General features: G+C 31.3%; 1 protein-coding gene and 3 pseudogenes across 1 annotated transcript; all 4 read right to left on the bottom strand.

Annotated features, from left to right (window-relative positions):
* Positions 1–28: 28 nt before the first annotated feature.
* LOC123882202 lies at positions 29–2,135 on the bottom strand (annotated as a pseudogene).
* A 165-nt stretch (positions 2,136–2,300) lies between these two features.
* Positions 2,301–3,112, bottom strand: LOC123882205 (annotated as a pseudogene).
* Positions 3,113–3,612: 500 nt separating this feature from the next.
* Positions 3,613–6,304, bottom strand: LOC123882203 (probable disease resistance protein At1g61310). Its single transcript, XM_045931014.1, has 2 exons — positions 4,367–6,304; positions 3,613–4,020 (listed from the first exon to the last, which is right to left on the bottom strand). Exons 1-2 carry the CDS (start codon positions 5,626–5,628, stop codon positions 3,942–3,944), a joined length of 1,341 nt encoding a protein of 446 aa, XP_045786970.1. The 5' UTR covers positions 5,629–6,304; the 3' UTR covers positions 3,613–3,941.
* Positions 6,305–9,718: 3,414 nt separating this feature from the next.
* On the bottom strand, positions 9,719–12,109 carry LOC123882207 (annotated as a pseudogene).
* Between the last annotated feature and the right edge of the window lie 1,298 nt (positions 12,110–13,407).

The following is a 13,407-nucleotide window of genomic DNA, read 5'->3' on the forward strand; positions in this document are numbered from 1 at the left end:
GATTTAGAACAATCCCTGCGGAGAGAACGATTTTATTATACTACTTGACGGCTATTTAGTACACTTGCTAAATTTCTATCAGGCATCTTCTACAATCTTTTGAATAAATTCAGATTCGTACCTGCAAAAGTATGTACAAAATCTTTCAATTCAGGTATGCAAATAGTTTTGAATTTATTCAGTCAAAAAACATATGAAGTTTAATATGACTATCAGATTTTCACAAGAACAAACTTTCACATAGAATAGAAAACCTGCCATGAAACTAGAAACAAAACTTAAACAGCAAAATATTCCATGTCTAAATTTGGTTATTATGAAATAATGCAAATAGAAGTCGTTTGAAGTATATTACATACCCGGTTGTATAAGCCTTTCCGGACAAATTAGATACTTCAGTCAAAGCTGATTTCCATTTTTGTACTCTCTCTGAGTTAATTCCAAATTTATTTTCATGTTGAGTCATGTCTTTGCCATAACATTTTCTCAGATGCCTTATGTCTGATGGGTCCACTTTGTAAAAGATTGGCCAAACTATTTGATTCTTTGATTTCTTACACTCCAGAATCTTGACAAGTTCTTCAAGACACCATGAGGAATTTGCATAGTTTTCAGATAAAACAATAATCGAAAGCCTCGATGCTTCAATTGCATTTAGAAGAGAGGGTGAAATTTGGTCTCCAGTGTGCAGTCCTCCATCATCCATAAAAGTCTTGAACCCCCCTTGAGATAAAGCTTGATAGAGAAAACGTGTAAAAGAGTAGCGTGTATCTTCTCCTCTAAAACTAAGAAAAATTTGCCATTTGGCCATTGAATGTTTCAGACTATCTAGTGTTATTTTCCATTCCTCAATTGGTTTACTTCTTAAGGAATATCCAACATCTTTAATTGTTCTAGGTAACCCTTCACATTCAAAAGCAACTTCTTCTGCCACATCCAATAAGTCAGATGAGTAGTACTCTTTATTTTCATGAATGACTGAATGTTTCCTGAACAAAAACCAAGCTTCCTCACTAGATAAGGGATCGAGTTGAATCTCCCTTTGACAGTACATCAATTCACAATCTTGTCGGTAACATGTGGTCAAAATGATCTTGCAGAAATTACTATTGCAAGGAATGCCTACATCTTCTAGGTCGAATTTTGCTCGAACATCATCAAAAATCACCAGAATTGGACAATTCATACTTTCTATTGTTGAGAATATTCTTCTGGCTCTTCCAGCTTCACTATTTTTATCAAATATTAAATTTAACGAGTCAGCAATTTCATCTTGCATTGTTCTGATATTTGGATTTTGGGTCACCTTGACAAATAAAACTTCATGAAAAATCTTTAAATACTTAACTTTCTCACCCATTGCTTTCACCAATGTTGTTTTACCCGAGCCCTTCCTACCATACAATCCAATCACAGAGCAAGTATCATCTTGCAGCGCCACTAAAAGTTGATCGGTAGCCTTCTCTCTAGATTTAAAGCACAGAATATTTCCATTGGAGAGTCCCTCTAAACTTGGAATTGGAGTTGAAAATGGGTCAAGTAATTCAAATTTCATGTTATGTGCCTTTACTTTTTCTGCCAATTTCGTAAATTCATCGAGGTGCTGTGTTCTTGCTTGTGCCATCAGATTCTCCACCTCTTGTATGAGTATCTCTGTTTCATTTAGCCACTCAAACACAACATCACTGAGAATTTCCGTTTTATTATGGGTAGTTTTAACTTTTATACGCACACGATCTCGATATGAAATCAAGATCTTCTTTGCTATTTTGACTTCAAGTTCCAGTAATTTACGCCCTATTACCATTGGATCAATAATAAAAAACCTACCTCGAATAATATACTAGACTACAGTACCTGCTGCAAACTTTTAGATATAGAAACATGTAAATCAGCATAGTTTCTACCATTGTTATGATTTTATGTGAAACATATAAAGAAGATAAAGGAAATTGAACTCACACATATTTGTTGCAGCTGCAAGGCAGAAATTAAGGATGATTGATTGTTTCTTAGCTTCAAACAAGAAAGTCAACCAGCATATTATCAAGTGTGTCGTGAACCCATACTTTGTAAACAAGATGCTGATTCAACCCATACTTTGTAAACAAGATGCTGATTCAAAGTCAAACTCACCGAAATTTAAAATAGAGGATGAGTTGATCGAGTCATATCACATCTACGGGTCACATAACATTATTATTATAATTATTAATTTTGAACGAAAGTTTAAAAAATCAATTTGAATGATACCATAAAAAAAAAAATAAATTAGAAATCTCATTTAAAAATCAATCTCACTTCACCATATAAGCACATCTCATTCACTTCCAACTTCAAATGCAACTTCACCATATAAGCTCATCTCATTCAATTCCAACTTCCAACTAAACACCATCATCATCATTCATAACCTCTAGTAAGATCATCACATTTTCGATGAATTGGGATTTTCTTAACTTCATCGTTCACAACAACACCATCATCATTCACTTGATTAACAGTTTCAACCTTAGAATTAAAAATAACACCATCAACATCATTTTTCAAACCATCACTATCAATAATATCAATATCAATCAAGTTTGAATCTTTATCGCAAAACAAATCATGGGTATCTTCAATTTCATCAGAATTCAGAAAACAAAGATTTTGACAAATTGGGATCAAATAAGTGAAGAAGAGATCGAGATTGAAAACTAATATCAGAAACAGTAGCAATTGTGAGATTCTTGAGACCCATTTTAGCAATTCTTGTAGAATTAAGTGGATGATTAGACTCAAGAGCGTGTTGAAGAATGGTTACATTGACGGAATTAGGGATTGGAGGAGTGAGGATTCGAGAACAGAGACAAGTTCGAGTGGGTTTGGAACATGAAGGGCAAATTGGTCTTTTGGATTTTCCCTGTGACATTGAGATTAACGTTTTCAAGGATTTTCGTAGAAGGGGTTTGAGTCTGTGATGATAAGAGTTGAATCGCAATGTGAATTTGGTCTGAGTTAGAGAAAAAGCCATTGTTGATTTGGGAGGGAAATATTGGATAAAACCCTAGAATTGTAAGGAAAAGGAATGTGATGATACGATGTCGTTTAACTGAAGTGGATAAATGGATTAGAGATTTTTTTTTAATGAATTTTTTTTGTTTTCTTTTATTACATTTTATAATTTGATACAATTATTTTTTGAGCTATGCTAAATGGTACGATGAATTTGCCTAAGAAATGCAAGAATAGCAACGTGTCAGTTTTCTACCATAATGCCTTGAAACTATTCGGTAGGTGTGGAGCGGAAATCATGGGTGGAATAACCAATCAAAGCTTGCCATGATTCATTCTTGCCATTCTTGCCTTCATTTTTCGTAATGTTAAGCATTTTTCTTATTTTTTTCAAAGTGACTTATAAACAACAAACACTTATAAGTAACAAACAAAAAACCTGCGTGCAACCCCAAACAAAACATCAGCGCACAACAATACTTGTATCACTTGTACACCGGAGACTTGAACATTATTTAGTAAATAATTAAACGGATGCATGTAAAATACAGGGATTGGGGTTCCAACCCTGATACTCCCACTATTTCACCTTAAAAAAAACAAACAGATGTCATAGTTGAGCTATGACACACGAAATGCAAATTGTGATATGCAAATAGTACATGTACTACTGCTGATGTTTTTGTTTCTGTTTTTTTAAAGTTCAACTACCTGCATTTATTCCATGACAGAAAAACAGTTGCATAAAGATGAGTTCAGACATAAACAACATCAAGAGGGGAATTCCCCTATCTAACAAACGAGCTAAATCACATGCTTCATAATTTTGATTTCTCCTAATTTAAGTGACATTAGCAGTCCCCATTCCCCAAGCTGAAGCATTCCAAAAACCTTTGCCTTGCTAAACGACTTTTAGTATGATTGACATTCATTCGAGTCCATATCTATCCGCTTCGTATTTGCAAACGACTTTTAATACGATTGGCATCTTCCACGATCTTTTGAATAAATTCATATTCGTACCTGCCAAAGTAGGTACAATATCTTTTAACTCAGTTGTACAGATAGTTTTGAATTTATTCAGTCAAAAAACATGCATAAAGTTTAATATGACTATAATTTTTCACAAGAACAAGCACAAGCTGTAACATAGAATAGAAAACCTGCACTGCAACTAAATTTCTTGTTACTCAAATCATGCTTAAATTGATAGCTATAAACAAGACCAAACTTTTTTTTAACAATTTACATACCTTTAAAAAGAATGGAATTATACATATATCATATTCTTAACGGCCATCACTAATAGATTAAAAATTAGTTATTATGGAATAATGCAAATAGAAGTATTTTGGAGTATATTACGTACCCGGTTGTATAAGTCTTTCCGGACAAATTAGACACTTCAAACAAAGCCGACCTCCACTTCTGTATTCTCTCTGAGTTAATTCCAAAATTATTTTCATGTTGAGCCATGTCTTTGCCATAACATTTTCTCAGATGCCTTATCTCTGATGGCTTCACTTTGTAAAAGATTGGCCAAACTAATTGATTCTTCAATTTCATACACTCCATAATCTTAACAAGTTCTTCAAGGCACCAGGAAGAATTTGCATAGTTTTCAGATAAAACAATAATCGAAAGCCTTGATGCTTCAATTGCATTTAGAAGAGAGGGGGAAATTTGGTCTCCAGTTTGCAGTCCTCCATCATCCATGAAGATCTTGAATCCCCCTTGAGATAAAGCTTGATAAAGATAACCTGTGAAAGAGTAGCGTGTATCTTCACCTCTAAAACTGAGAAAAATTTGCCATTTGGCCATTGAATGTTTCAGACTATCTAGTGTTGTTTTCCATTCCTCAATTGGTTTACTTCTTAAGGAATATACCATATCTTTAATTGTTCTAGGTAACCCTTCACATTCAAAAGCAACTTCGCGAGCCACATTCAATAAGTCAAATGAGGAGGAGTACTCCTCATCATCGTGAATACCTGAATGTTTTTGGAACAAAGTCCAAGATTCCTCGGTAGATAGGGGACTAAGTTGAATATCCCTTTGACAATACATCAAGTCACAATCTTGTCGGCAGCATGTGGTCAAAACGATCTTGCATCGATTACTATTACAAGGAATGCCTACATCCTCTGGGTCGAATTTTGTTCGAACATCATCAAAAATCACTAAAATCGGATGGTTCATACTTTGTATTGTTGATAATATTCTATTGGCTCTTCCAACTTCACTAATTTTATCAAATTTCATATTCAAGGAGTCAGCAATTTCATCTTGCATTGTTCTGATATTTGGATTTTGGGTCACTGTGGCAAATAAAACCTCATGAAAAATCTTTAAATACTTAACTTTCTCACCCATTGCTTTCACCAATGTTGTCTTACCAGAACCCTCTCTACCATACAATCCAATCACAGAGCAATTATCATCTTTCAGTGCCGCGAAAAGTTGATCCGATGCCTTCTCTCGAGAATTAAAACATACAATATTTCCGGAAGAGAAGTGTTCTAAACTTGGAATTGGAGTTGAAAATGGGTCAAGTAATTTCATGTTATGTGCCATTACTTTTTTCAGCAATTTTTTAAATTGTTGTCGTGTTGTTATTTCTTCTTGTTCCATCAGATTCTCCACCTCTTGTATTAGTATCTCTGTCTCACTTAGCCACTCAAACACAACATCACTGACCAATTCAGTTTTATGATCAGTTGTTTCAACTTTCTCACGCACAAGATCTCGATTTCTAACCAATCGGTTCTTTTCTATTTTCAAATCAAATCCAAGTACCAGTAACGCACACCCTGGTTGGTACCACAAGAAAAATAATATAGAATACTAGTATATAGTATATCCACTGCAAAATTTTATATTTACAAATATGTAAATCAACATTGTTTTTAGCGTTGTATATATATTAAACATTTTTTATTTATTTTTTGTTTTATGATTTTACTTATTTTGAGCATTATATGAAATACATATATAAAGAAAAGGACAAAAAGATTTTCTTTAAACCAAAGTCACTTCTGAGTTTAGTAGTATTTATTCATCAACCAATAATGAGAACAAACAATGTGCATGTGAAATAAAAGTTGGATACCACATGCAAATCTACTTATGTACGTGACTTGTCCTTATTGTTTAATGGATAAATACTCGGAAATTGATTATGTGCAGTTGAAATTTTGGTGCAGTAACTTTATAACCGTTCGATCACGATCGGACGGTTTAAATAAATGCAGTCAATAAAAAAAAACTTTTAAATCATGACTGTTCGATCTTGATCGAACGGCTACAAATAGCCCGACTGCACGACTGCACCAAAAAAGCGAATGCATGCAATCCAGGTCCTAAATACTCATCTATATATATAAATCCTAAATAGTTTTCCTACCATTAATCATAACCCTAATTGTATCAACCAATCATAGCCTTTAGTTAATTTTTTTTTTGTGGATATATAAATCAAGAGTTAGATAGTATGTGGAATGTTTTAATTCATACCATAAATGCAATAAATCATTATAATGGATTACTAAAATGCTTGCCTCACTCAATGCAAAAAAATAATGCTTGCCTCACTACTTACATTTGAAATCTATATATATAAATCCTAGATAGTTGTGGAATTGTCTATCTAAATCCTAATCCACAAACCAATGAAAATCTTTCATTTAGCCACATCATCCACTTACATTCATTTAATGTGGGGTACTATTTGTAATTATTATTATTATTATTATTATTATTGTTATTGTTGTTGATGTTTTGGGTTATTATTCATTTTAATTTTTTTTGTTCATTTTATTATTTTATGTATTTTATTGTTTTTTTTTTCAAAAAAGTTAATGTTTTTGCTAATAATCTTTTGTCCAATCTTTGTAAATATAAGGAGTTGGTCGATTGTCAGGACTACTTTCTAATGTTAATAAAAAAAATAGATAAAATAAAATTTACTAATGGTTGTTATGCCCTGTATGATTTTTTTCATATTCGATATTTGAGTATGAGTTAAGTTGGTTTATCTTTGCTCCAATAAGTTTCAAATTAATATAAATGTCAAATTCGATAATACAATAGTTTTTTGGTAAGAGATAATGAAGTAGTTTATCCAACTCAGAATCCTCCAATGAGATTTATAATATAAATAAAAATTTATGTTTCAACATCGATTGTTTTCCATGATCAATGATATATTGTCATTTCCATAGTTATTTTGAAGAATGAGTTAAAGATATTGTTAATCAATGTTAATGAAGAAGATACCAAAGTAACTTCAAATGTCATGTATAAATAAGTTTTTTAAATGTATAAACATCTATATATATGATTCCTAGATAGTTGTGCAACCACTAATCTAACCATAGTGTATGAGTATGACCACAAACTGTTTTCATAGTGACATGACAATTTATGGATTACCAACTTATTTTGGTAGATGCAATAAGATCCATTGTAATCTTTTTGAAATGTAAACACATCTTTAATATCTATCTTATATATATTTACATCACTTTTTTTATTATTATTATTTTGTTGTTGTTGTTGATGTTATTATTATAATTTTCATAATACATATTGTTTCAATTTATACGAATGATTTTTCAACATTATAATATAAAATATCGCATAACACCCGTGCATCGCACGGGTGTGGGACTAGTATATTATGAAGGGAAGGTAAAGTAAATCTCACCTAAAGAAAATAATTGAAACGTGGGAAAGGAAAATGAATTTTTTATCAAAAAAGAAAGGAAATTGAACTCACACATACTGTCGCAGCAGCCAGACATTAAGGATTGAGTGTAGTTTGAATGATTGTTTCTTAACTTCAAATTAAACAAGAAATTAGTCAACAAACAAATTAATGGATATATAGAATTAGATTATCAAGTGTGTTGTGAACCCATTACTTTACTCATCTATATATACATAGTAGATTAGTAGTAATAGATTATTATTATAGTTATAATAATGAAGTGATTATTTCATACGAAGCTTCTTTTTTTTTTCTTTTTGTTTTAAAGAATTTCGTACGAAGCTTCATTTACTAGGGACGGAAGCAAGGATTTTTATAATAATATCATTATATATTTTTATTGTGAAGAAAATACTATTATAAATTTTTAACCCCAAAAAATTTAGAAAATGCTAACAGACAAATATTAAGGAACAACATATTGTAATTGTGTTTCAAAAAATTGTGTAATTAATCTTTTAAAAGTACAAAAACTATTTTTTCAGTGCAAGAATATTTCTATGCTATATTAATTATTTTCCCTTTAATATATATAGTAAAGTTTAAATTTGTCCCCGTGAGTTTAGCTCAGTTGGTAGGGACATCGCACTATATGGGCAGGAGCCGGGTTTGAATTCAGGCCGGACACTCTACTTACCCTTTAAGATGGATTTTTTAGCTACTAAACTACTTGAAAAAAAAAATATAAAGTTTAAATTTTTATTTCATTGTCAGCTCATTTTTGTTTACCGAAGCATATACTACTTGCGTAACCAATATTTATATATTTAAATATTCAATTAGTCTTGTTAGCAAAATAATTCAAATACTATCATCTAAAGAAAAATGTGTTTTAATTGGTTGTAATTCTTTCCTAATTATAAGAATCTTATAAATTTTTAGATGTTTTTATTTCTTCTTTCCCAATTGTATATCCCTTATTATAATATCATCAATTCGCATTAAAACATAAAAAATTATCATCGAATATATTTAACAAAAATGGTAATTTAGTAATAATCACACGTATATCTTAATACCCATAACAAGGAACCAAGAGTATTGACCATATATGTACAAGTCAATGAGGTCGTAGTTTCCTAGAAAAATCACCAATAAAAAAAGAAGTCAATAATAATAATAATATCAACAATCATAATCAGAAAATAACATCCTAACTACCAAATAGTATTATTAAACTTATGAACAATTTATATTATTATTCTAAGTTTATCCTTCAAAATCTACGCATTTTTTTTATAATTATGTGTACTTTTATAGAGAAATAGTTGAAAATTTGAAAAGGCCAATAAAAAAGGGACAAAGAAATTTTTTCAAGAGATTCTTATGTTTAATATTGACACTCTTTTTTATAGGAAATTTCCTTTTTCTTATCATTAAGGTCTAACTAACAAAATGCCTTAAATCTGAAATCGTTATTTGCTAATACCATGGTGATATAACAATAAAATATTATAAACCAGCAATCATTGAATAGAACATACGTGTATTATGACTAGGGTTGTTATCTTATAAATAGATATGCTAGGTCCCCTTTGCCATCACGTTATCACAGCCGCCACGCTGAGAGAATAAGCTTGTCTGAGGTTAGCTCATTGATAACCCCATAAACTGTAGCATTTGATCAGGTAGAGGAAAACCTTGTCTAACATATCGATGTTTTCGATATGTTAGACAAAAAGAGTGGAATTAGAACACACTTACTTGATAATTATAATCACAAAATATTGTTACCGAAAGCGCGCCAATATCGAAAACATCGATATGTTAGACAAGGTTTTCCTCTACCTGATCAAATGCTACAGTTTATGGGGTTATCAATGAGCTAACCTCAGACAAGCTTATTCTCTCAGCGTGGCGGCTGTGATAACGTGATGGCAAAGGGGACCTAGCATATCTATTTATAAGATAACAACCCTAGTCATAATATTTATACGTGAAACTTAAATAAGTGAATGAACAGAGTTCAAATCCCGACTTCCTACATATATAATGCAATATCACTGCCAACGGAGTTAAGCTCACGGGACATTAAGTGAAAACTTCTAGTTCGGCTATTCTGTCTTTTGATCTATTTTTCAACAAATGCAATCAGGTTTTGAAAATTCAATTACATTTATGGCATCATAGCAATTCTTTCACGTCCGTATCTCTGTCCTTCGTATTTGCAAACGACTTCTAATACAATTTGCATCTTCCACGATCTTTTGAATAAATTCATATTCATACCTGCAAAAATATGTATACAAGATCTGTTAATTTAGTTATGCAGATAGTTTTGAATTTATTCATTCAAAAAACATATAAAAGTTTAGTATGACTATAATTTTTCACAAGAACAAGCTGTCATATAGAATAGAAAACCTGCAGTAAAACTAAAATCAAAACTTAAACAAAAAAATATTCATGTCTTTCTTGTTAGTCAAAAAATTGATAGATATAAAGAAGACCATATTTCTTTTTTAACAAGTCACATGCTTCCAAAAAGAGTGGAATTATACTATATATCATATTCTTAATTTATCACTGGTAGACTAAAAATTGCTTATTATAGAATAATGCAAATAGAAGTTTTTTTTGAAGTATATTACATACCCGTTTGTATAAACCTTTCCGGATAAATTAGACACTTCAAACAAAGCTTTCCTCCATTTTTGTACTCTTTCTGAGTTGATTTCAAAATTATTTTCATGTCGAGCCATGTCTCTGCCATAACTATTTCTTAGATGTCTTATGTCTGATGGCTTCACTTTGTAAAAGATTGGCCAAACTAATTGATTCTTCAATTTCATACACTCCATAATCTTGACAAGTTCTTCAAGACACCATGAGGAATTTGCATAGTTTTTAGATAAAATAATAATCGCCTTGATGCTTCAATTGCATTTAGAATAGAGGGTGAAATTTGGTCTCCTGTGTGCAGTCCTCCATGATCCAAGAAGGTTTTGAACCCCCCTTGAGATAAAGCTTGATAGAGAAAACCCGTAAAAGAGTTGCGTGTATCTTCTCCTCTAAAACTAAGAAAAATTTGCCATTCAGCCATTGAATGTTTCAGACTATCTAGTGTGGTTTTCCATTCCTCAATTGGTTTACTTGTTAAGGAAGATCCCACATCTTTAATTGTTCTAGGTAACCCTTCACATTCAGAAGCAACTGCACGTGCCACATTCAATAAGTCAAATGAAGGGGAGTAGTCCTCACCGTGAATACCTGAATGTTTTTGGAACAAAGTCAACGATTCCTCTATAGATAAAGGATCAAGTTGAATATCCTTTTGTCTATACATCAAGTCACAATCTTGTCGGCAACATGTGGTGAAAAGGATCTTGCAATTATTACTATTACAGGGAATGCCTATATCCTCTGGGTTGAATCTTGCTCGAACATCATCAAAAATCACTAGAATTTGACGATTCATACTTTCTATTGTTGAGAATATTCCCTTGGCTCTTCCAGATTCACTGTTTTTATCAAATTTCATATTTAATGAGTCAGCAATTTCATCTTGCATCTTTGTGATATTTGGATTTTGGGTTACCTTGGGATAGAAAACCTCATGAAAAATCCTTAAATACTTAACTTTTTCGCCCATTGCTCTCACCAATGTTGTTTTACCAGAGCCATGCATACCATACAATCCAATCACATAGCAGTTATCATCTTTCAGTGCCACTAAAAGTTGATCCGACACCTTCTCTCTAGAATTAAAACACACAAAATTTTCAGAAGAAAAATGCCCTAAACTTGGAATTCGAGTTAAATATGGGCGATGTAAATAAAAATATTTAACGGTTTGGTCCATTACTTCTATCCTTAATTTCCTAATTTCATTCTGATCTACATGTCGTTTTCTTGCTTGTGCCGTCAGATTCTTCACCTCTTGTATGATTATTTGTGTTTCATTTAGCCACTCAAACACATCATCGTTAATCCTTTCAGTTTCATGATCAATTGCTTCAACTTTTACGTGCACAACATTTCGAAATGAAACCAAGATGTTCTTTTCTTTTTGGACATCCTTTAGTGTTGTTGCTAACATGTTAGCTAGCCCATCTAATAATATGTTAACTTAAAAAAAAAAAAAAAACAGAGTTATGATTGTACTTATATTATATCTTACTTATATATACCTAATTTTTTAATTAAATACTACTTAATCTAAAACATATAAAGAAGAGAATAGAAGCAAGAGAAAGGAAATTGAACTCACACATATTGTTGCAGTTGGCAGAGATTAAGGATGAGTGAAGAAGTTTGAATGATTGTGTCTATTAGCTTCAAACTAGTTAATGGATGTTATCAAGTGTGTTGTGAACCCATTACTAATATTTCATCCATCTATGTCATAACTCTTGACCAGAAGAAAGAGTATTTCATAAGAAAGCTCTCATTCAATTTTGAAAAGACTCAAAACGTGTGGGCCCAGGGAAGAAGGATGCATAAAATTTTATTGGTCAATGATCAAGATTTATACAGTATATCTTTTTTAATTGTTTTTTTTTCTTCTTCTTTTCTGAGTAACATCTCTTTTAATTGTTGTGAAGTGTATAATTATTTAAAAATTTATAGGGTCTTGCTAACTAGTGCCCCGGGACATTAGTTAAGGAGCTAAAAAAAGAAATAAAGGAAAAGTTATGTATTGAAACAATCAAAATTTAGACTTTCCATGTGTTGACTACACAATACTCAAGAAAAACCTTCTAAATTTAAATTCTTAATCAATGCCCCTGTGGCACTATTTAACATTTGCTAAATTTATATAGTCATTTTGTTCACTACAATATGTGATTTATCAAAAAAGACCGATAAAAAATAGATTTAGGTACTAAATTAACTAATTATGGACATATTTAGAGATTAACATAACTAATAAAATACACATTTTTTTTAAAACTTTCACCATTAGTTTAATCTGTTTCGGAGGTCAATTCTGACATCAAGTGGTTTCAGTTCTCTCTCGATCATCGTGGTTCTCCCTATCAAGTTGAACGTCAATCACCACTGAACCAACTAACGAATACGAATTTTACAAAATTCACCGTTGGATTGAAAGTTTATATCATATAGATCATCCATAAATTTTTTAAATTTTTTTAAAATCATTTGATATGTTATTGAGATCCATCAAGATTAATAGTATTCAATAAACCACAAAAACCATTAATCTTGATGGGTCCAAATAACATATCAAATAATTTTTAATTTGTTTTTTTAAATTGATGAATGATTTATATGATATAAATTTTGAATCCAACAGTAAATTTTACAAAATTCATATTCATTAGGAGTATTGGCAACTTGTCATACTAGAGAGAGTAATAATCACTAAAATTAATTGAGTGGTTAATTTCTTGAAGGGAAATAATCCAAAGTCCCTTTTTCATGATATAGTACTAATAATCATAATACATATAATTAATTATTGTGCTGACGTTCCTTTATTAAATGATATATTTTTTCTTCGGGTTATCATGATATAATCCATGACTAATCCTCATCGGGAAACCTGTGGAGCACACAAGGTGGTTCCCCTCTTAATCAAATTCTTTCTGTACGCATTTTTTAATGATATTTATGCTTGAGTATAGCTAATAGGGATTATTATTTAGTATTTTGTTTTGGCCAAACTTGATATAATAAAC

This window comes from Trifolium pratense, linkage group LG4 (assembly GCF_020283565.1).
Source record: "Trifolium pratense cultivar HEN17-A07 linkage group LG4, ARS_RC_1.1, whole genome shotgun sequence".
Lineage (NCBI taxonomy): Eukaryota > Viridiplantae > Streptophyta > Magnoliopsida > Fabales > Fabaceae > Trifolium > Trifolium pratense.

What these genes read in the sequence shown, in the direction of transcription:
- LOC123882203 (XM_045931014.1), bottom strand. Translation starts at nt 5,628, where the DNA reads ATGGAACAAGAAGAAATAACAACACGACAACAATTTAAAAAATTGCTG. An exon ending in GGAAAGACTTATACAACCGG is followed by an intron (nt 4,021 to 4,366) that starts GTACGTAATATA and finishes CTACTTTGGCAG; the next exon opens with GTACGAATATGAATTTATTC.